General features: G+C 45.7%; 1 protein-coding gene across 1 annotated transcript in view; it reads left to right on the forward strand.

Annotated features, from left to right (window-relative positions):
• The window catches only part of LOC147881862 (uncharacterized protein At4g15545-like), a 70580-nt gene that overhangs the window by 27038 nt on the left and 20253 nt on the right, over positions 1 to 23289 (forward strand). The window contains exon 3 of the mRNA XM_087401567.1: positions 4 to 63. Coding sequence (XP_087257693.1) covers positions 4 to 63 — 60 coding nt within the window. The remainder of the gene's footprint in view (positions 1 to 3; positions 64 to 23289) is intronic.

Below are 23289 nucleotides of genomic sequence, written 5' to 3' on the forward strand. Positions count from 1 at the left end.
CAGTTGGAAACGTTTAAGAAGACTCTTATGCAGTCATTACATGAAGATGATGAAACCCAATCTGTAAGTATCCTTATGCACATCTGCCTTAACGTTACAACATGCCTGGTGTGCAGAATTTGTTTGTTACTCCTTCTACAGTTTTGTACCATATATTGCAGTTCTTGAAGCCAAATGTCAAATCAAGGGGTTTAAGCAATTATGAACAGAAACATGTGCTGGTGGTTGTGGGTAAATTTTGGCACTGTTGTTTTTTGTTATCAGGATAGTTTTATTTATATGAGAAGGGATTAATGTGCTGAAAATTCAGGAAGCAAGAAAGTATGATGGCATCATGAAGTCAAATACTTGTCTAGGCGCAGGGTACTTTTGACTGAAATTTTCCTGTATAGTTTCCTGTATAGGTGTTTTTGTTCTCCACAGAGGCTTAGTTTTTGTCCCCCACCATCTTTGTGCATGATAAAGCTAAAGCAAACACTTCAACAAAGCAAAAGAAAAAGGAGAAGCAGAAAAAACCAGAAGCAACCTAGAAGGTTTTCTCCTTGCATCTACTTGATTTTTTTGGCTTGTTTCAGCATCTCAAGTGTGAGAATACCAAAGTCTTTGACGGTTGAAAAGTGGCAGAACTGGACTCAAATACCTTGTGATCATTTGGGCTGTCATGGCATTGTACGAGAGAGTGCCAGGTAGAGTCCATACATGAGCTGGATGGACAGAGGAGATCATGAGTACTATTGGGGTCAAACAAGGATGTCGTGTTTCACCAACCTTGTTTGGTCTCTACATTGACAAGCTTGAGACATTTATGTAGACACTAGGGGTTGGATGCTCTCTCGTTGGTGCTTTGATTCAGATTTTGATGTTCGCAGATGACGCGGTACTCCTATCTTTCTTTGCAGATCGTCTCCAGAGACACTTAGATGCACTACAGTCCTTTTGTGAGTCGCATGATTTGAAGGCCAATCTTGGTAAGACCAAGGTCATGATCTTCAATACATCTCGGGCAGCAATGCATAGAGAGCAGTTTACCTTTGATGGATCACCGGTTGAGATTGTCTCGTCTTACACATACGTAGGGCTTATCTTTTTTGGCCCTATTTTTACGATGAGACTGGCAATGCTGGCCTGAATGGGCAAAGGATATGCTTCGCTGGCTAGGTTGGAGAGGTAGTTCTTCCACTCACGCTTCTAGGACCCTTAGACCAAGGCCCTCCTGTTTGACTCCTCGGTCTGACCAGCGAGGATGTATGGCAGCCCTTGTTGGGGGCTGAATCTCTGAAGTGCAGAGTGGGCTCATGTGGAGCATACAAGTTCTAATGCTATCATGGATGGTTCGTAGTAAGCTGTCAGTTCCTCACTAGCTCATCTAGACCGAGTTTGGGTCATCTCCATTGCAGCTTGATGTAGCATTTCAGGTCATCACTTATCTATATCGGGTCAGGGGTTACGCCACGAGGGTTAACTTCGGTTAACCAAGATGTGCCAACCTCGGTTGGAGAGACTTGGCCATAATTCAGGCGCTTCAACTGATGGTCAAGGCCCTTAATTACAACCAAGAGGGTTGACCTCGGTTGACCATAAAATTGGTTTGACCATGCATTCAGATGTTGACGTGGCACCTAGGTGACGTGGCATAGGTACGCACAAAGCTGACGTGGCAGTGTGGGAGCAAGAAGCTGATGTGGCAGACACGTGGATGTTGATATGGTACTGCCAGCTAGACAGCTAACATGGCAGCCAAGTGGCAGACCAGTGGTTAGTTTAACCGTGGTCAATTAACCCCGGTTAGAGATGTGGTCAGAGGACAGCCTAACCAGCTATCTAACTAACTAGACTAGATTGGTCCAGTTAACCAGTTTGGTTCAGTTAGTGGCCTAGTTATAGACCAACTAGTCTGTCCATCCAACCAACGTAACTAGACAGTTACCTATCCAATCACCCCCTCCCCCCCCAAAAAAAAGTGGGTATCACCTGTCAGTTTTTCTCTGTCAGATATAGCATTTCTTGTCAGAAAAGCAGCAGAAAACACAGAAAAATCAGAGATTTGTACAAGTAAAGAGATGCATCAGAAAAAGGACAAAATAGATGCATTTGAGAGCTTTTTGCAGTAGCCAGTAAAAGGCGCAACACGACAGTTGATGCTTAGGTAACCTTGTGGACTATGCCTTGAGGTGACAACATATTACTGGCACAAGTTGTGAATGCAACACACCTCTTGTTGAGGTATTTTCTCCTTGAAAGTAAAGGCTGAGTGCATTATCTACATACACAATGTGTGTGAGAGTTTGCAAGTCTCAGATAAGTTGCAGTGATGGCTTCGCAGCAGGATGTCATACCCTCCCATGAGGAGAGTGCCAGGATTGATCAAGCTATGCAAGGGCAGAGTCAAAAGATTGAGGCAAGTTACAGACATTTATTGGCACAGCTCATGGAAGCCAGAAGGGATCCATTGTTTCGCAGGCTTGTAAATCCTCTGGAGAGGAAGAGCAGTAGAGAGTTTCTTTTGGTGCAACCGAGAGGGTGACAGCCAGAAAGAGATCCGTGGATGTAGTTGCTTTTCTTCCTGTAGATGATGTTTCCAAGAAGAGCAAGAAACCTCGAAAAGAGGACAACAAAAAGAGGAAAGCATGTAGTCAGGAAGGGAGTACGCCTTCCAAGAAGAAAAAGGCTAAGCATCATTATAGCTCTTCAAGTTCCTCTTCTTCTTCTAGCTCTTACCTCTTCATCCTCATCATCGTCTTCTTCCTCTGGATCATCAAAGCCAAAGCATGAGAAGAAGAAGAAGAAGAAGTCTAGCAAGAGAGCAAAGACCAAAGAGTTCAAAGAAGGTGGGAAATCTGTCACGTTTGCAACCTTTAGTGGCCAGCATGGCCAAACAGAAAAAGCCATGCAGTTCTTCAGTCAGTTTGATGTAGCTTTTGGCACGGAGATATTTTCAGAGTCTTTGAAGCTGTGCATGGTTAGTTTACAGCTGACAGCAATGGCTAGTGCATAGTGGAGTGCCCAGATTACAGCTGGCACAGCTCCAAGAATGTGGAAGGGCTTCAAGAAAGCCTTCTACAAACAGTTTATGCCAAAGCAGTTCAAAGACCAGGTCCTTGTCGCTTGGGACAGCTTGGATATGGATGCGGGAGATATAGTAGAGGCCTACAACGAGAAATTTTGGGATGCATTTTTGCAAATTACTCCCTTTAAGAAGGTCTCAAGAAGACCCAGGTCAATAAGTACAGGTCTGGTCTCACTCCCTTTAAGAAGGTCTCAAGAAGACCCAGGTCAGGAAGTACAGGTCTGGTCTCACGCCAAAAATTTAGGCTGTTTTTTAATACCCAGCCGCAACATAAGAGCATACAGGATATCATGCACGCAGCCATTGTGGCAAGCTTAATGTATATGCAGGAACCCACCACAGTGCCTTCTCTTTATGCTGGGACAGCAGACAAGAAAAAGCCAGCCACACCTCAGGCATAAAAAAAGGAGTTTCCCAAGGCTTAGAAAAAGGAATTTCGGCCTCAGAAGTTGAGGGGAAACCAAGCACCAAAAGCCTTCAAGGGTAAACCCTAGTTTTCCCTTGAGCAGATAGCCATATTTCACGATGAAGAGAGGAAATGCTTCAGGTGTGGAAAGGAAGGGCATGTGGCTGCCCAGTGCCCTGAGAAGCCTTCCGGTTCTAGGGAGCAGAGAAAGCCACCAGGACAGCAAAAGTCGATGGCAGGAGGAATTCCGGACATTTTGGGTCGAGTGACAAATCCGGAGGAAAGAGAGTCGCTGCTATCTTGGGGTAAGATCAGAGACAGCAGAGGCTGATTTTGTTCGATCCTGGGGTTACATATATTTTCATATCAGAGGATTTAGCCCTGAGGTTGGGGAATAAAGAGAGAGGAGTTGGGTAGGGCTTTGGATGCTGACCAGATGTTCTGTGGGAACCTTGTGCTAGTCACTCCCTTGATAGGGAAGCTCTGTCTTCATGTACAAAATTATGTTACTAGGAAGACTTCTTCGTCGCCCCACTGAAACATCATGATGTGGTTTTGAGTATGCCTTGGTTCCGTTAACTCTTTCTGAGAGAGTGCTTCAATTTGTACATAGGGGTAAAACACAGCGTATGGTTGCTAGGAACAGAGGGGGACTATCCCGATTGTATCAAACAATTCGATTGGAAAAGCAATAAAGTCTGCAGTTTCAGCATACATGGTTTTTATAAAAGAAAGAGATGTTGACATGCATGCTGAAATGAGTGAGGCAGATCAAAATAAATTTCAATTTTTGGTAAACTATAATGATTGTTTTTTTGACGCTTTGCTAGCTAAGAGACCTAAAGATCATGGCATAGAACTCATTCCTAGTAGTGAGCCACCTAATAGGCTCCCATACAGAGTTAGTGCAACTCAGCAAGGAGAAATTATGACCCAAGTGCAGGACTTGTTGTCCAAGGGGCTGATTCAGCCGAGTTCCTCTCCATTTTGCTCCCCTGTACTGCTTGTACAGAAGAAAGATGGCTCGTTTCGTATGTGCGTTGACTATCGCGAACTAAAAAAATGACCGTCAAGAACAAATTTCCCAATTCTGTGCATCGATGATGTGCTGGACCAGCTAAATGGGGCTTCAGTTTTCAGCATATACACTTAAAGAGTGGTTATCACCAAGTGAGGATACAGCCACAGGATGTGCACAAGACAACGTTTCACACTACTTTTAGGCCGTATGAATATCTGGTAATGCCTTTTGGATTGACAAATGCTCCGGCTACTTTCAATAGAATGATGGATTGTATCTTCTGACCCTATAGACAATTCACAGGAACCTTCTTTGATGACATTATTGTTTTCTCCAAGTCCGAAGAAGAGCACAAGGAACATCTTGCTACAGTTTTCCAAGAGCTGCAAAATCACCAGCTCTATGCAAACAGCAAGAAAAGTGAATTCTTCTTGGAAGAGGTTCATTATTTGGGGTATATATATCCAAATATGGGATACGGATGGATCCGGCAAAGATCCAAGCCATTTAAGAATGGCCAGAGCTGAAGACTGTACATGAAGTCCGTAGTTTCCTAGGCTTGTGTTCTTACTACAAAAGATTTATCAGGCATTTTGCGGATATAGCCGCTCCACTTGTGACGCAAAAAATTGATATATTTTATTTGGCATTGGTATTGTTTTTCTCTATGTTTGATAAGAGTCTATTTTGTAAGATATTGTATGGGATTGAGAGGATGAGTGGAATGGATCATTGTAAATACCATGTGTATGAATGATAAATACCTTGGTATGGGGTGAGAGTTATTTGTGTATGGGTATTATGGGGTTTTTACAAAATAGGAAGAGTGAGTCATATAAGGAGGTGGGTCTCATGTCCATGTGTTCCAATAATATAAGAGAGATCACATGTGAAGCTTGTGGAAGGCATGTGGAGGAGTATGGAGTCAAGAGGAATCCTTCTAAAATTCCTATGTGGAATAAGGAGGATGTGGACATATGGAAAAGAGAGGGTTCCTATGGACTCCATGTGGGGAGACTCTTGACTTTCTTAATATTTTAAGAGTCTTGAGTATCTTTTGATGGGACACATGGCAAGAGTAGCCAAAGAGGACATGGATGGTGACATACGGGCTTATGTGATTGATGGGGAAAGGAATCTATAGGTAGCAATTGTAAATGAGTGAAGGAGGGTGACAAAATCTCTATAAAAAGAGTCCTCCTCTCCCTTGTTCAACATATCTCTTTCACCATTGAGTCTCATGCTACTGTAGCTTTAGTCTCCTCAAGCCTCTTCCATGAGCTCTCTCTCTCTCTCTCTCTCTTGTAGATATCCTCTTATGTAGACTCTAGAGTCCATCTCTCTCTAGTTTATTCTCTTTCTATGAGTAGTCTTGGAGCTCCCGCTCCCTCTTGTATGTATGAAACCTCTTTTTCTCACTTGTGTGTATAGCAGATGGAGTTGCATGTGAGTAGAGTCTCACTGTATTGGAAATGAAGGTTACTTCAGATTACCTCCCTTGAGTCTTCTCTCCTTCCATTGTTCTTTTCTTCCTTTCAAAGTCTTCAAAGTGCTTCTTACTCGGACGCTCATTGTGCGCACATGGTCCACCTGTTTCCCAAGCCACGAAGGGAATCCTTTCCTCTCTCTTAGGCGGCCTCTATGGGCTTTGGATCGTTGATAAAGTCTAAGCATGGAGGGAGTATTCTCCAAAGTTGGGATCAGTAGAAGGAGTAGGTGTTTTTCATGACAGTTTGACCCCCTGTCAGTATTTTGCTCATAGCTTTTTACTCGATGCTCTGATTTTGACGTAACTAATATCAGTGCGAAGCTGTCTTCAAGAAGCATTCTTGGTATGTTTTAATTTTCTGTATCAAATGTCAGCCTAAAAATCTATGACTCTCTGTGTTTCTTACGAACCTTAGAGCGAAGCTCATTTCAAGGTGCATCTCTAAATGTGTTTGAATATTTGATATCATGTCTCTGCTGGAAGTTATTGGTTTGTGTGTCTGATGACAGTGTGCAGAGTGTTTTAAGCTACTTGTAGAGGTTTCTATGAAGGAGGTGCAATGTTTCCCCGGAACATATCCATCCGACCCAATCAGCCCCTTCAAACTCCTCGATATATATCAGTTCATGTCATGTTGAGCTGCAAGCAGGGTTGCCTACGTTCGACGTACGGAATGTTCCGTTCTGTCTCGTATGGTCTTGTACAGTTGACTGTTTTTTAGGATTTTGGCCGATCAGGGTTTTTCATTTTCTCCCCGTTTTCTGCCTCTTTTTGACCGTTTGGGGCCAGCCTCTCCTTCAAATCTACATATATATCCCTCTCACTCCTCCCCCTCTCTACCAAGCACTCTTTTCTCTCCATCTCCCTAGCCATCAAGCATCCCGCTGCCCACCTCTTCATCTCCCTCTCCCTCTCTCTTTCTTCTCTCCATCTCTCTCTCCCTCTCCCTCTCCCTCTCCCTCTCCATCAAGCGCCCCCTCCTTCTCCATCAAGCTTCCTCTTCATCCCGCTTCCATCACTTTCTCTAAAACTTACTCTAAAACTAAAACTCTAAAATATCTCCTTTTTTTTTTGGTATCGAACGTACCATCGGACGTACACCTAAGATTTTTAGTTCGTTTAGTACTGCACTAATATCGAATGGTACGCATCGAACGTGATTGTACGTGTCAACCATGGCCGCAAGATCTTCTTTCAACAACGTATCGCTCTTCTCTTTTTGGTGCAGACCGCCTTGTTGAGATTATGGCCTCCATTGATCCTCTTTTTCTCCCTATGCTAGAGTACAACATCACTTGGGATGTTATCATCTTCATTCTCATCTAAAGGAAAAGGTATGGTGTGGTCTCTTGGCATGAAAGCTTTGTTTTATTTTCCCTTTCCCAGTGGTAAAGATCTCTGTCACTCAGTTCGAAAGTAGTAGGAAGTGAAGAGGTGCGTGAAGTTTATTATCCCCAACTTCATGTCACAGCATTCCACATAAGAAATCATTCACCACACTCAAAGAGAAGCTGACCACAGAACCAATTCTGATAGTTCCTCGTATCAGCCATTTGATGTGGATTGTAATGCATGTGGTGGGACTGCATTGCATCAGAATGGTCGTATAGTGGCCTATGAGAGAAGGAGACTCTGAGATGCAGAGAGAGATTTGGGAATCTATGAGAAAGAGTTGTTGGCTGTAGACGTTAATAGACTTTCTTTCTTTCTTTCTTTCATGCCATCCATACATGGAAGCATTATATTTTGGATGCAGACTTCACAGTTAAGGCATATCACCCAAAGTTTGAGATATTTATTGACTCAGACAAAGCTCTCCGAGAAGCACATGAAATGGGCAAACATGTTGTCAATGTATCATTTTCAGATTGTCCATACTTCGGGAGCTCAGTTTAGAGTAGCAGATGCCTTATGAGGGAGCAATATACTAATGATGCAGATTTTGGTGAGATTTTACAGCAAGTGCAAGAGGGGCAATCCACTAGTCACTAATCTTTGAGAGATGGGTATCTAATGAAAGATGACTGCCTATGCATCACCTAGGGAATGAGGAAAAAGATTTTGGAGGAATGCCATGCACCTCCCTATGTTGGGCATAGAGGAATTACAGCATCAACTCAAGTACTAGAGAGGTATTTCTTTTGGCTAGCGATGTGGAAAGATATACATCAGTTTGTTACAAAATGCCTAACCTATCAAAAGGTCAAATATGACAGATGGAAGGCACCTGATCTACTTATGCCTCTTCCCGTGCCTTAGGCACCGTGGGAAAGTATTGCAATGGACTTTATTTTTGATTTGCCAAGATCAAAGTCAGGGAATGATGGGATTTGGACTATCATTGATAGATTCAGTAAGCAAGCTCATTTCATTCCGGTTTGCAAAACTATTAAGACAGATCATATGGCTAAGCTTTTCATGGCACAGATCTTCAAGCACCATGGTATGCCTAAGTCCATTGTCAGTGACTGACATCTCAGAATGACCAGTCTATTCTAGAGAGCTCTATTTGATAATATGGGGACGAATCTGAATTTTTCTTCTTCTTTTCATCCCCAGACAGATGGTCAAAGTGAGGTAGTAAATTCTACAATGTTGGATTTGCTGAAATGCTACGTAGTTGACCAAAGTTCAGACTAGGAAAAGTACCTACCATTGGTGGAGTTTGCTTATAACAATACAGTTCATAGCTCCACAGGGAAAGCCCCCTTTGAGGTCATCTATGGGAAGGTGATTTTGCCACCTATCCTGAGGACCAAGGATGAAATATTTGCAGCTGATCAGTTTGTCAGAGATCTCGAGACAACTTTCAGCCAAGTTCGGACATCAATAGAAAGGTCTAAAGAAAAGCATAAGAAGGCTGCAGATAAAAGCAGAGGAGACAATTAGATCTCAAGGAAGGGGATTGGGTACTTTTAAAGTTCGAGAAAGCTAGGCTCCGCAAGCTAAAGGGCAAGTAAAAAGTGTATGCAAAGCTATGTCCTAGATACTATGGCCCATCCTGAGTTACATGAGAGGTTAGTGAAGTTGCATACAGGTTGGCATTGCCAGAGCATTGGAGGATTCACAATGCTTTTCATGTGAGTCTTCTAAAGAAGTTTCAGGGACCGGAGCCTACAGAGCCAGTAACAGAGGATTCACCAGAAGTGGATGAGCTGGAGGAGGTCCTTTAGCTAGAACAAATTTTGCATCATACGGTATGCAAAGGTTCCTAGGACAAGGAGTTTTACAGGTATCTTGTATAATTCAGAATTTATTCAGCATTGGATGCCAAATGGATGGATGAAGACATGTTGTCTGATCATCCACAACTTTTGGATATTTACAAGGAAGCTTTTCAGTTGAGTTCAATTGAATAGAAGCCGAGGGGATGCCACCAAGCTGTAAATACTCCAAAGTCAAAGTTCTATTTGACCATTTATTAATGAGTACTTCATTTATTTAATTATGTTCAAAGAGTTATATCTATTTGGTTAAAGTATTGACTTCGGTCAAAGATACTTAACCGCAGTTAAGTAAGCCTAACCCTGGTTAGGAAGACTTAACTACGGCCAAGATGGTTAACCAAAGAACCAAAGCGTTGACTTTGGTAAGAGAGTGTTGACTTCGGTCAACGAGACTTGGCTTACGCCAAGAGGGTCAACTTCGGTTAACCAAGATGTGTTAACTTGGTTGGAGAGACTTCGCCATAATTAAGGCGCTTCGATTGATGGTTAAGGCCCTTAATTACAACCAAGAGGGTTGACCTGGGTCAACCAAAAAATTGGTTTTATGTTATGTGGACATGTTTGCTTGGTGGGGACGCCCACAGTGACTAGGATTAGTCCACAGATTATTATTTGCATCCAAAGCGCTAACCATTAACGGGTGCCATGGTTGTGCGCTTTAGTTAATGATTGCAAGTACCAAGAGGGATTGAAAGCCTAAGCAATATGGAGCTTGGCAAGCGACCATGAATGGTTCATGTGACCTAGACCCCAAAAAGTGCCCTTAGGTGGCATGTAATTAGGAAAGTAGACACTTGGCATGTTGCCAAAAGAATAAGCTTGAGAGCTCTTGTAATCTCTTCACGTTTTGAATTTTGGAACAGCAGCTCTATGCTGAACTCATGTACTCTGAATTTTCTCCAAGTAATAAAGACCTTCGGGGGGGTCCAGCCCGACGATTGTCCTGGGCCCTAATGTGCGCAGAGTGAGAGAGAGAGATTGTTTGAACAGAGGAAAGAGAGCTGAAATCAGAGTAAAGTACTCTGAATTTTCTCCAAGTAATAAAGACCTTTAGGGGGGTCCAGCCCGACGATTGTCCTGGGCCCTAATGTGCACAGAGTGAGAGAGAGATTGTTTGCACAGAGGAAAGAGAGCTGAAATCAGAGTAAAGTGTAGAAAAAGAATTAAGGAGAGAGTTGCAGTCGTGATCTAGAGCCAGCGAAGCGACAGATCAGGCAGAGGATAGATGCATAGATTACACTTGGGACATCCCCTCCTTATTCAAAGTTGTAGCGCGACGACAAGGGTCACCGTAGCCCTTGTGAGATGCAAAGCCATGGCTAGGAGACATAGGACCGTGTCCACAGGCAGCCGACAACATTCTATCTTTGACTTTATACTACCACTTCCTCATCGTCCTTGCTATATTGGATCGGGTTTCACTTTGTATTTTGATGACATATGATATGATGATAGTAATGATGTGGATGATCATGATTGATGTTTATGATGGCATCACGGATGTTATTATGACTATGTAGCATTTAGCATTTAGCATTTGACATGGGTGTTGATGCTCTTTTAGTAGCTCCACCCTTTCAACTTGTTTATATCAGGTTTCTCATAGTCTCATAGACCCATTGGTTTTCCGAAGACTTTAATAAACTTTCTTTCATTCTTTCTTTCTATTGCCATCTTTTATTGCTTGTAAATAGCAGCAGAATTGGCTTCACATGTCATGACATGGACATTTTGTTAATTATAGACATTATAATATTATTACACTGATGCCCCAATTTGATAATGTGGCATGTGTTTGTATTTATGATCATTTGAGTAGATAGGGCCCCGTCAAGTTGGAGCAACTGCTTGAGACGGCACCAAATTTGGATATGTAACACTTATTTTATTATTAAAGATGTGCACCCACGTGTCTAGGTCCTCGGTGCAATAGGAAAGGGAAGGGTGCATAAGAGTGCATTGAATGGTTCGGAGGGTCCAATGAGTGTCGAATTTATTATTACACTGATGCCCCAATTTGATAATGTGGCATGTGTTTGTATTTATGATCATTTGAGTAGATAGGGCCCCATCAAGTTGGAGCAACTGCTTGAGACGGCACCAAATTTGGATATGTAACACTTATTTTATTATTAAAGATGTGCACCCACGTGTCTAGGTCCTCGGTGCAATAGGAAAGGGAAGGGTGCATAAGAGTGCATTGAATGGTTCGGAGGGTCCAATGAGTGTCGAATTTGTGCATGCATTGCACCCATTCACATTCTCTGGTAAGTTTGGTCCTTCACATTTGGTATTAGAGAGGTGATGATTCACTCCAGGGAGGAAAGGAGGAAGAGATTAGCGGCTACTGTATGGGTAGAGATTCGTAGGCTTGGTTGGCACGTGCGAGGATAGGGTGAAGAGCCTTGTGAAAAGAGTCGCTTGTGCGAGCGGAAGGCGATGCTGCCGGGAGACCTTACGGACAACAGGAGGCACACTAACAACCGACAAAAGAGGATGCTGCATGGACAACAGAGAGGTGCACTGGCAACCCATATGGGTAGCAGGAGCTGCACCAGCAATTTGCGAACTGGCACAAACAGGGTGTGTCCAGAAAGGGAAGTTTCCTATGCCTTCTATGCACTTAGCAACCGGAATCTGAGAAATTTCGAATTTCTTTCTAGACAACCCTCAAATTTGGAGGTTTTGAGGTAAGGACTTGACAAAATATGAAGAGGGGAGAGGAGAAGAGTGGAGATGAGGAGAGAGGGCACAGCTAGAGAGCACACCACAAATGACTAACTGTGCACTAGATTTAGTTGAAAATGTAGAATATATACAAATCTATTTAGGGTTAGGGTTAGGGCATCTAACCCTTTCCTTTATAGCACTCTATTGGGTTAGTGCTATGCACATATGATTACATGATGGTGCTATGTACATATGATCACATGATGTTGAGCGTGATCTCTCAACACCTTCCCTCAAGATCAACATCATGAAGTAGGCCTTCCCTCAAGATGATGATTTTGGGGAATCGAAGAAGGACCGAGCATTACATTCCATCACACGCCTTTAATGGGAATGTCCTTCCTCTGCGTCAAACCAAGAGCTAGTCGGTGTTTCTCGAAAAGCTCTTTACCGAGTGGTTTGGTAAAGATCTCTACAACATTCTCTTTGCTATCACAATGTTGCAATGTGATGCCAGCAAGTAATACTCTTTCTCTGATGAAGTGCTCTCTGACATCAATGTGCTTTGTCCTGGAGTGGTATATTGGATTCTTGGCCAATGCTTGACCCGATTGGCTATCACAGTATATTGTTGTTAGCTTTGACTCATCAAAGTAGTCTGTTTTTGACAATAGTCTTCTGAGCCATATAGCCTCACATGCACTTGTAGTAAGTGTCCTATATTAAGCTTCAGTCGAAGACAAAGAAACAGTTGGCTGTTTGTTTGACAACCATGATATAGCACCGTGACCAATGAAAAATGCATATCCCTGTGTGGATCTCTTGGTTTCATGATCTCCGACATAGTCATTGTCACAGTATCCATGGAACCGTGGATGACTTCCTCTGTATTCTATCCCAAACTGTCTTGTATCTCTGATGAAGAACTTCAATCAGTGTTACTTGGTGAAGAACTCAGGACTCAGGCCATTCATGCACACAAAGGTCATTCTAATGATCACGCATTCACAGCTTCAGACAGAAGCAGAGGTAGAGGCAGACGTAGAGGTACATCATTCCAGAGAAGAGGTCATCATCAACAACAGAGTCATCAGCAAAATCAGCATCAGCATGATCCTCAATAACACCAAAATCAGCAAAGAGGAAATTATTCCGATTGAGGAAGATTCCAAGGACGAGGGAATGCATCCACAAACATGTCAAACATCTAGTGCAACTACTGTCATAAGTTTGGACACTATGAAAGAGATTGCTGCAAGAAGCAATACGACCAAGGCGGTTAATCCAGTAGCAATCGAGGAAATTTCCGCGGCATAGGAAATCATCGTGGTGGACATTCTAGTCACGGTCATTTTGCAAATGAACATGGGAATATGTTTCTTGCAAACGAGGAAATGCAGCAGGATCTGCACAACAATATGGTCAAGACTATGATGAGACTTACGCTCCAGTAGCAAAGATGGATTCCATATGGTTCTTGATATCACTAGCGACACTTAGCAAATGGAATGTGTATCAGCTTGATGTCAAGAATGCAAGTTATCTAGACATATGCAACAACCAGCAGGTTATGTTGAACCAGGAAAGGAGAATAAGGTTTGCCATCTTAAGAAAAGTCTCTACGGCTTAAAGCAAGCACCCAGAAGTTGGTACAGTAGAATCGAAAAGTATTTTGCTGATCTGGGATACATGAAATCAAATGCAGATCATACTCTCTACTACAAAGTTCAAGGGGAAGACATTACTATTGCACTTTTGTACGTAGATGATCTGATTGTGACCGGAAGCAAGGATAGCTTCATCAGAAAGCCAAGACAAGATTTATCTGCAGAGTTCGACATGAAAGATCTTGGACTTATGCACTATTGTCTTGGTATTGAGTTCAGGAGAGATTCAGACAGCACCTTCATGAGTCAGCTCAAGTATGTTGACAGTCTCCTGAAAAAGTTTCATATGGCAGATTGCAAGATTACAGCCACTCCCATGGAACAGAGTTTGAAACTTACTAAAGATCAAAAAAGCCTACAGTCAATGACAAGTACTACAAGCAGCTCACCGGATCTCTTATATATCTAACTATCACATGGCCAGATATTTGTTATTGAAGAAAGAAGAGGTTGATTATGGAAGATAAATGTTTCAGATATAAGAAACATAAGCTAGGGCATGCATGGCATAAATGTCCTGTTCTATTAGCTAAAATTGCCAAGACCAATCATGCGAAAGGGAGAGCTAAAGCATCCAACCAAGGGGGTGAGGCTTCTACCTCCTCATCCCATAAATCTACGGTATCTTTTGTTCGATTAGGGTTGGTCACCTCTCCACGTGAAATCCCCTAAATGAGGTGTGCATCTTGGGGGTGGACCGTTAGAAATGACCCAACAGAGGGTACACACAACGGAAGACTGATAGTAATGCCAAGGAGCTCACACAATGTGATGTGTGGGGTGTGGAATCACAAACTTCTTAACTTATGTGCATCGATGTGCAAGCCAGCAAATAGACAATGCTCAGAGACAAATATAGAAGCAACACTTTATATTTCCATCCGTCCAGAAACTAGGACAGGATACAATACCAAAAGGTCCTTCTACTACAAGCGTGGCACTTCTAGATCTTTGAGCCTGCGTGCTCCACCTCGAGCATATGTAGACTGTCTATCTAGATCCCTTCCACCTTGCTGTCCGGAAGCCAGCCTAGGTGGGAAGCACCTTGAGCTCAGTCTGCAGCCCTATGTCAGCCTCCTTCTCCTCCTGTCCAAGGGTGGGCTAGGTGCTGCTGCTGTTTGCTCCCCAACTGCTGCTCCAAGTGATGATGATCTCAGCAACCTTCTGCCCTAGAAGACAGTCTAGGTTCAACCTCTTCCTGGAGTTAAGTCTGCAGCAACATCTCTCTCCTTCACTTCCTGTGTAGAGGCCCAAGGATGGTGGATGTGCTGTTTCTTTCTGCTCCTCCCAAAGCTGCTCTGCTGGATATGAAATGAGGCCTGAGGCCTCTCCTTTTATAGGCCCCCAAGGGGCTGTCATAAAACTGACCAGCCAGCCTCATCCTGGCCGACGAGACTGGCCGACCAGTCTGCTTGCTGGCCGACCTGGTTGGCTGGTCCAACCAGCCCTATATAAGGGCCCTAGCCTAGCCCTTTTGGGCTGCTGCTAGGCTGCCCTTAGTTGCTGCTGGAGACCCTCCCGCAGGCTGTTTACCTGCCCATAGACCTTGGCCATGTTGCGTCATGCTGCAGCCCTTTGCCGGTGCCATGTCCTGCCCGGACACCTTCCATACACTGCCCTGCAGCAGCCCGTATAGATCCGTACAGTGGCTGACATCGTCGCGCTTTTGTTCCTTCATGGAGCTGCTGCGCAGATCTGCTCTGCTCTGTCCTTGACAGTCACCTGGCCATTCTCTGCCAGATCTGCCCTCTGTTAGAATGGTCACCTTGCCATCTGTAAGCCCCCATATGAGGAGAGCATGGGGGAGGGAGACCTAGGGAAGTACCCCACAGAAAAAGAGAGAAAGGGGCTGCCACATGGACAGCATCATGGCTGTCATGTGGGCAGCACATCTAGAGAAGGTGAGGAGTGGCTGCATGATGGCAACACATGGTGGCTGACCTCAGCAGTAGTACGGATGAGTACGGCACTGCACACATGGCTGGAGATAGCCTGGCAGAGGGCAGAACCAGCACGACAGAAGGGGCAGAGGTGGAGGCTATGGTGGGCCAGCCACCTGGTCATAGATATGCCCAAGAGTAGGGCCAAATGGGGGCTGCCCTTGGGGCCAGGCAGCAGCCCAAAAGAGCCCAGCAATAGCCCTTATATAGGGCAGTAAAGTCGGCCCCGGAGGGACCAGAGAAGTCGGCCAGGGGGGGGCAGGAAGTACCAACCAGGTCGGCCAGATCTAGGGGCCTGGGTCAGTAGGTTTTCCCAGCCCTTTGGGGCCTATAAAAGCAGAGGCTCTTGGCCTCATTCTACATCATCTGGAGCAGCAGATCAGCACCTATAGGGCCTACATCCAGGAGGTGTATAGGAGGCTGAAGAGCTGCAGACAAGCTGAGTTAGGGCTGCACACCTAGGTTGACATCCAGGGCAGCAAGGTGTAGAGATCAAGTCACGGTGACCAAGTCTACAGAAGCTCGACAAGGAGAACGCGGGCTCGAGTCTAGTGATAGCGAGCAGATAGGAGAAGTATTTTGTGGTAAGATCAGAGGACCACACCATTGGTGGGACTCTGGATCTATCTCTTTTGTATTGTGTCCATAGCTTTGGATGGAAATATATTATTTTTGTGGTTTCTCTATCCGGTTGGTTCATTGTCTATTGATGAGTCTGCACATCTATTTATGCACATAAGTTGAAGAAGTTTGTGATTCCACACCCCACATCACATTGTGTGAGCTCCTAGGCATTACTATCAGTCTTCCACTGTGCATACCCTCTGTTGGGTCATTTCTAACACCCTCGAGGCAAGCTTTCTTCTGTTAGGTACTCTCCTTTCTGTGTGAGGTGCTGCCCATGTGGCAGCTCCCTCCCTCTTTCTTTTCCTAGGTTCACCCCCCCAATGCTCTCCTCATATGGGGGCTTACAAATGGGGAGGTGACCATTCCAACAGGACCATAGGACAATAGGAAGGGTCATGGGGCTGCCACATGGGCAGCATATGGGCTGCCATGTGGGAAGCAAACAAAGAGAGGAAGTACTTGGCAGAGAGAAGCACCATGGAGGGCAGATTTAGGTAGAGATGTCCATGCTTGGAAGGGGCAGAACTCCAGCAAGCAAGGGCTGCGTGGATAAGGCAATGATGCCAGCCAAGGCACGGTATCAGTACGGACTGTTTGAGCAGTTTCGGAGTCCTGCAGGAGCCCTGCAGGAGGCGGAACAGTAGCGGGAAGAAGCGCAACATGATCGTGGATGATTGGAGGGCCTATGGGCTGGGTTTGGGGCAGAGAACAGCACTGGAACAGCCTGAGCCATTGGCTGGATGCCACGTGGCCAGGCAGGCCTCCAAATGGAACCCTAGGAGGGCATTTATGGAGCCCCCCCTCTAGTCGGCCCACTAGTGCCTAGAAACGGTGTTTCGGGCAGGGCAGTTTTTTTTTTGTTGTTGTTTTGGGGGGGGGGGGGGGGTAGTGCCTCTGGAGCCTAGCCAGGCAAACACATGCTTGTAGACACCAATGCTCAACTATAGAAGCAAAAGTACCAACACACACACCTTCCTCGACCACCGAGTAAGAACCCCGTTGGTAGGTAGGGCAGTTTTTGCTCTCCCTCTGCAGCCTCTCCTCTTGCTCTCCTCTCATCCTACAGCCCCCCCTGCTGCCTCTCCTCCTTGCTCTCCTCTCCAGCATCTCCTCCTTGCTCTCCTCTCCGACCTCTCCTTGCTCTCCTCTCCTCTCCTCTCCTCCTTCCTCTCCTCAGCCCTCGTCCTCTTCTCCTTGCTCTCCTCAGCCCTTACCCTTTCCTCTCCTCCTTGTTCTTCTCTCAGGCCTTGTCGTATGACATATGTATTAATAATAATAATATATATAAGATATGTTTTATGAACCTTAAAAACCGAAACTCCATTTCCACCGTTTCTTCTGGTGACCGAAACTCAAAAACACCATTTCCCGCCCGTTTCCGTTTCCCCGTTTTCAAAACTCGTGGGAACTATGCCACTAAGGGCTGGTTGGTGGGCTATTTTGTGAGGGCCTTGTGCCCTATAAAAGCAGGTAGGAGCAGCAGAAGACGCTCTCTTGTGACTATATTCAGGAGGTGAAAAAGGGACAAAGGTGCTGCAAATTAAGCTTGAAGTGCTGCCCACCTTTTTTTTTGGGCCTTGCAAGGGTCCTAAGGGATGTCTTGGTTTTTAGGTCCATAGTTTTGAAGTTAGTGCATTTGGTCAATTTGACCATGCAAATTGTGGTTAGTGTGTGCATTAGTAGTAGTTAAGAGCTTCTAATGTGTTTAGGGTTTAAGGTTGTGGAGGTCCTAGATGTTCTTATCTTTTGTTGTGGAGATCCTAAATGGTTTTGTCTTTGTTAGATATTTCTCTCTAAAGATAGAGGCTCTCTTTGTCTCTCGTATGACACCACCTTTATATTACTCTTTCCAAAATAGACACGTCTCCACTTTTATTTAATGGTCCATCCCCCCCACACCTCTTTCACCTCTTTTCTCCCCTCTCTTTCACTCATCAAGCTTTCCCCATTCACCTTCACTTGCTTTTTCTCTTTTCCTATTTCAATTTACACCATCGTTTTCCTTTTACAAGTTATTGGAAATATTTATGGAGCTACTTTACACTTAGACATATAATGTCTCTCCAAAAGACAGGGCCTTAGTGGGATCCCCACCTTGTTTTTTTTTGCAAAGAAAGGAACCTTCTATTAATGCTTGAAAGCCTTCATACAAAACAACGTGCCTGGATGTGCTGAGTATGAAAAAACTGAAAAAAGCTTGAAAGAAAAAAAACCCAACCTACTCCAAAGAAACCCAGCTCCTTGCCTAGGGGATCTCTGGTACAGGGGCTAATAGCCACGTGGGGGGACGATACAACCAGCGAATCCCTCATGGAGTGAATATGTAGACAACTCCTACAGGCCAAGCCTTGTAGAAACGTGTGCGCCTCACGACAGTCGCCCTAGAGCCCGGGGTGCCATGCTCCTAGGTGGAGCGTAGGGTGTCGATGATATCCTGCCAAATGGGGGATGGGGGCTTACATATCGGGAGGTGACCTTTCCAACACCCCCTCTCACCGACACATCTCGGCCCAATGCCAACATATCGATGACGATGTTCTCTTCCTGGCTTTCCATCTAGTGGCTCCTGCTCCACCAGGTCTGGTTCCGCTTCCGCACACCATCCTAGTACACAGGTCCATCTTTGGTAGCACCACCATCTTCCGTCACATTCCTGCCTTCGAACTCGAGCAACCAGCCGTCACGATCTTCTAGTTGTCCCGCTCATAATGAGTGAACAACCTGGAGTCTTCCAGGCACCATGCTCTGAGGGTCTGTTTCAACCCGTCCTTCCTTTGGCAAGGTCTACAACAAAAGTACATCTCTAGATAACCTGGACCGCGAACTTTAAACGCACCTGACTGAACCTGAGTCACCCTCCTTCTCGCAAGGGCACAATCCTCTAGTCGTGGAAGTCGATTCCCAAGAGCTTCTGAATCAAGGTCGTCCTTCAGCAAGGTCCCTACCTCCACGCTCCCACACCGGTGAGCCTCCTACTTGGGCTGTGATGCCATGTTAGAAATGACCCAATAGAGGGTACGCACAGCAGAAGACTGATAGAATAGCCCAGGAGCTCACACAGTGTGCTGTGGGGTGTGCAATCACAAACTTCTTAACTTATGTGCATAAAATAGATGTGCAGACTCATCAATAGACAATGAACCAGCCAGATAGAAAACCCACCAAAATAATATATTTCCGTCCAAAGCTATGGATACAATACAAGAGAGATAGATCCAGAGTCCCACCAATGGTGTGGTCCTATGATCTTACCACAAGGTACTTCTCCTATCTACTAGCTATCTCTAGACTCGAGCCTGCGTGCTCCACCTGGAGCGTCTGTAGACTTTCCGTCCAGAATGGTTCTCTCTACCTTACTGCCTGTAGATCAGCCTAGGTAGGCAGCTTTGTCTGCAGCTTCTATGTGCCTCCTTCACCTCCTGGATGTAGGCCCAAGGAAGGTCCTCCTGCTGCTTCAATCTGCTGGTGGTTGGCTGCTCTAGAGAATATGATGATCACAACACCTTGCTGCCCTAGAAGACAGCCAAGGTCCAGCCTCTAGGGAACTCAGTCTGCAGCACACCTTCCACTCTCCTTCACCCCCAGTGTGAGGCCCAAGGGAGTGGCTTCTGGCCGCTCCTGTTTGCTCCTTTTCTTGTTGGATAGTTGGATATGAAATGAGGCCCAAGGCCTCTCCTTTTATAGGGCTCAAGGCCCCCTTGAACCAACTGACCAGCCAGCCCTAATTGGGCTGACTGGCTAGTCTGTAGCAGCCCTAACCGACCGACCAGTTGGTTGGCTGGTTGGCTGCCTATCCAGCCCTATTTAGGGCCATTTGCTGGTCCTTTGTTCCATGCAGGGCCCAGCCCCTTAGGACTGCTTACCCCGCCACCTGCCAGCCCTGCTTGCAGGCCATAAACCTCCTGCCCATATACCTTGCCAAGGACCCCATCATGCAAGCGCCTCTTCTTCTGGATCACCACGCAATCATGCTCCTCATCAGATCCTTTCTGCCAGGGCAGATCCAAGACATCCTGTCCCCGCCATCTCCCTTTCACAAAGGTGTCTTCTGACGCAGCCATGCTGATGTCTCTAGGTAATTCACTCTTTGTTGTCTGACTAGCACCCACATGGCAGCTAGGATGCTCCCCACGTGGCACTCCCTCAAACCCTAGGTTCACCCCCCCCATGCTCTCCTCATATGGGGGCTTACAAATGGGGAGGTGACCTTTCCAACAATGCAGGTGGAGGGACAGTGTCACTGCTGCTCTGCTGGATTTCTGGAGACGATCCCTCACTGCCTCTGGAGCTATCGCAGCACAGTGAGGATCTGGATGGGAGCCCTCAAGATTATGACCCGCATGCAGAGCCTTCAAAGGGACTACACCTGGGGGATGGTGGCCTGGTTGACTAAGGGAGAGGTCACGCACTCTAGATTGATGAGGTCTCTCCAACTTAACAGATACAGGGTAAAAGTATTCAGAGGATAGAGCTCCATTAGGCGATCCCTCCCAATAGCCCTGATCCCCATTCTCCTCCGGAGGATAGTGTGTGGGAGGTAATAGCAAGTGAGTGAATTACCTGGAGACATCAGCATGGCTGCATCAGAAGACATCTTTGTGAAAGGGAGATGGCGGGGACAGGATGTCTTCGATCTGCCCTGGCAGAAAGGATCTGATGAGGAGCATGATTGCGTGGTGATCTAGAAGAAGAGGTGCTTGAATGACGGGGTCCTTGGCAAGGTATATGGGCAGGAGGTTTATGGCTTGCAAGCAGGGCTGGTAGGTGGTGGGGTAAGCAGTCCTAAGGGGCTTGGCCCTGCATGGAACAAAGGACCAGCAAATGGCCCTAAATAGGGCTGGATAGGCAGCCAACCAGCCAACCAATTGGTCGGTTGGTTAGGGCTGCTACAGGCTAGCCAGTCTGTTATGCTCTAGCCGAGATAGCATGACCTCGGAAAGATCGGTGGGCATTTTCTCTTAGATGACCGACTTCTGTAATATTTAATGTGCGTAAATAAAATGGTCAAGAGAAGTAACTGCCAAGGTCCTAGGTGAGGGTGAAATGGCATTGACTAGGTGGTTCTGAGTGCTAAGGCCTAGGTGCACCTAAATGTGTAATAATGCCAAGGGGCAAATGGTTTAATTTTGCCCCATGAGAGGGGTAAATGGTGTACCAAGTAAAAGGGCTAAAATGATGACATGTGGCAAAGGGAACCATCTAGGGAGTTGTGGGTTTTGTGGATATGCATGAGAAGCAGAAAATGACGTATAAGTTGAAATTGCGATCCATGAAAGCAAGGCTGGGAGGAAAAACGAGATGCCATCGCCCGTGATAGAAAAATCGAGATAAGAGAATTAGCTTAGGTTCGTATCAATTGGTACCAGAGCGCAAGGGAAGAGAGATGATTTGGGTGACGGAAGAAAGGCTTGGAGCGCAGAGGTGACGCAGGGTGGAGCGCTATTCGATGAGCAGCTGGCTGTGATTCAGAACTTGGACAGCGAGGGTGAGGCAGAAGATAATCCAAGGCTGTGACGAAAGCTACGAACGAACAGCAAGCGTGGAAGAAGGAATGCGACTGCTCGTGACGCTGGAAGGTCGTTGCCCGTGACGAAGACCTCCGTGGCGGTTGGATTCGGTGTGTGGGAAACCTTCGTGGTGGATGAGATCAGGTTGGCTGATGTGCTGCGTAGGCCTGGAAGATCCCTGGTGGACTGACGACGTACGCCTGCGTGGAGTCAAACGAAGGTGGAGCGATTTGGGCGAGAGCCTTGAACGAGGGCGCAGGTGACATAGCGACTGGCGTAGGATTTCGCACATAACAGTTGGCTACAGGAATTCTGTCAGTTAACGAGTTGCAGCCCTGGACCTCTTTGGTGATTGACGACATGACAGATTTGGGCACATAGAGGAAAAAAACTAGACAGTCTCGTTTACACAGGTTGGAGGACCTCGAAGTTTCGAGACTTGTCCCTGAGGTCCAAACCCAGCGTAACAGGGTTCAACAGGAGGGGTGACGAATTGTTCCAGGGAGCAGTTCTTTTCTTTTTTTTTTGTCAAAATCTAAGTTTTCAGTCGAGTCGTTCTGTACAGCAGAGGCTGTCGTTTATTTTCCTGCATAACAAAAGGGAAATCTGAAAAAAAAAATAAAATCTATTTTCCCTTTTGAAACTATGGAGGCAGAAGGACAAGATTCCAGGGTGAATCCTAGTGAGTCTAGAGCACGGTCTACACAACAAATGTCCCATCACACAACACCTACTGTGGTGGATAGAATTTCGGTATTAGAAGATGCTTTACAGCAAATTATGAACTAGCAGCTTCAAGTGAATGCTGGTCAGAATGAGATTAGGGAGATGGTGCAAGCCTTGTCGGCTAGGCCATCTAGGATTGATAAGGGCAAAGCTCCAGCAGAGCCAGAGCCCAATATACATTCATCAGAGCGTGCGAAGGTCAAGGTGCCTATTATTGCCAGCTATAGACCGGAGAAGTATGCCGGTCGGATGACCGAGTGCAGTTCTGATGTAATCGAGGTTTGGTTACACAAGTGGGAAGAGGCCTTCGCCATTTGTGAAATCCGATCTGATCTAAAGAAAATCCGTGAGGCCACTCACCTGTTTATTGAGGCAGCGGGTAGATGGTGGATAAAGCAACAGAAAGATCAAGTTGCCCCTACCACCTGGGAAGGGTTTAAAGTTGAATTTAAGAAACACTTTCTTCCACCTGATGAAGAATCCTGAGCTTGGGATGCTTATAGAAACCTTCGTCAGAGGAATTTGTCGGTGGTAGAGTACACTGACAAGTTCAGGGAATGTGTCATGAAAATAACAGACCCTCTCCCTATGTCGGTTTAGTTGAAAGATTATATCTATGGACTGAACGACAAAATTAAAATGGAAGTTCGGGCTAAATATGTGACCACATTAGATGAATCTATTGCAGTAGCCCTGAACTACGAGGATGCCAGAGGCAGATCTGGTGGATTTGTGCAGGCAGGGACTCAGTATGAGTACTTGAAAAAAGGGGGATCTCAGAGGAAATGGATTTCAAAGACAAGCGTCTCCCAGCCAAGTGGCCAAACCAAGTAGGTGAAGCCGGTTGAGGGACCAGCAAAAACAAGTACCACTGTTGGGGTGAAAAGGAAGATAACTCCAATGGCAGCCCGGGCTTGGTCAAAGTCCTCGTTGACCCCTGAA

Source organism: Dipteris shenzhenensis, chromosome 30 (genome assembly GCF_047967505.1).
Source record: "Dipteris shenzhenensis isolate YYH24624 ecotype China chromosome 30, Dip_SZ_1.0, whole genome shotgun sequence".
Taxonomy (NCBI): domain Eukaryota; kingdom Viridiplantae; phylum Streptophyta; class Polypodiopsida; order Gleicheniales; family Dipteridaceae; genus Dipteris; species Dipteris shenzhenensis.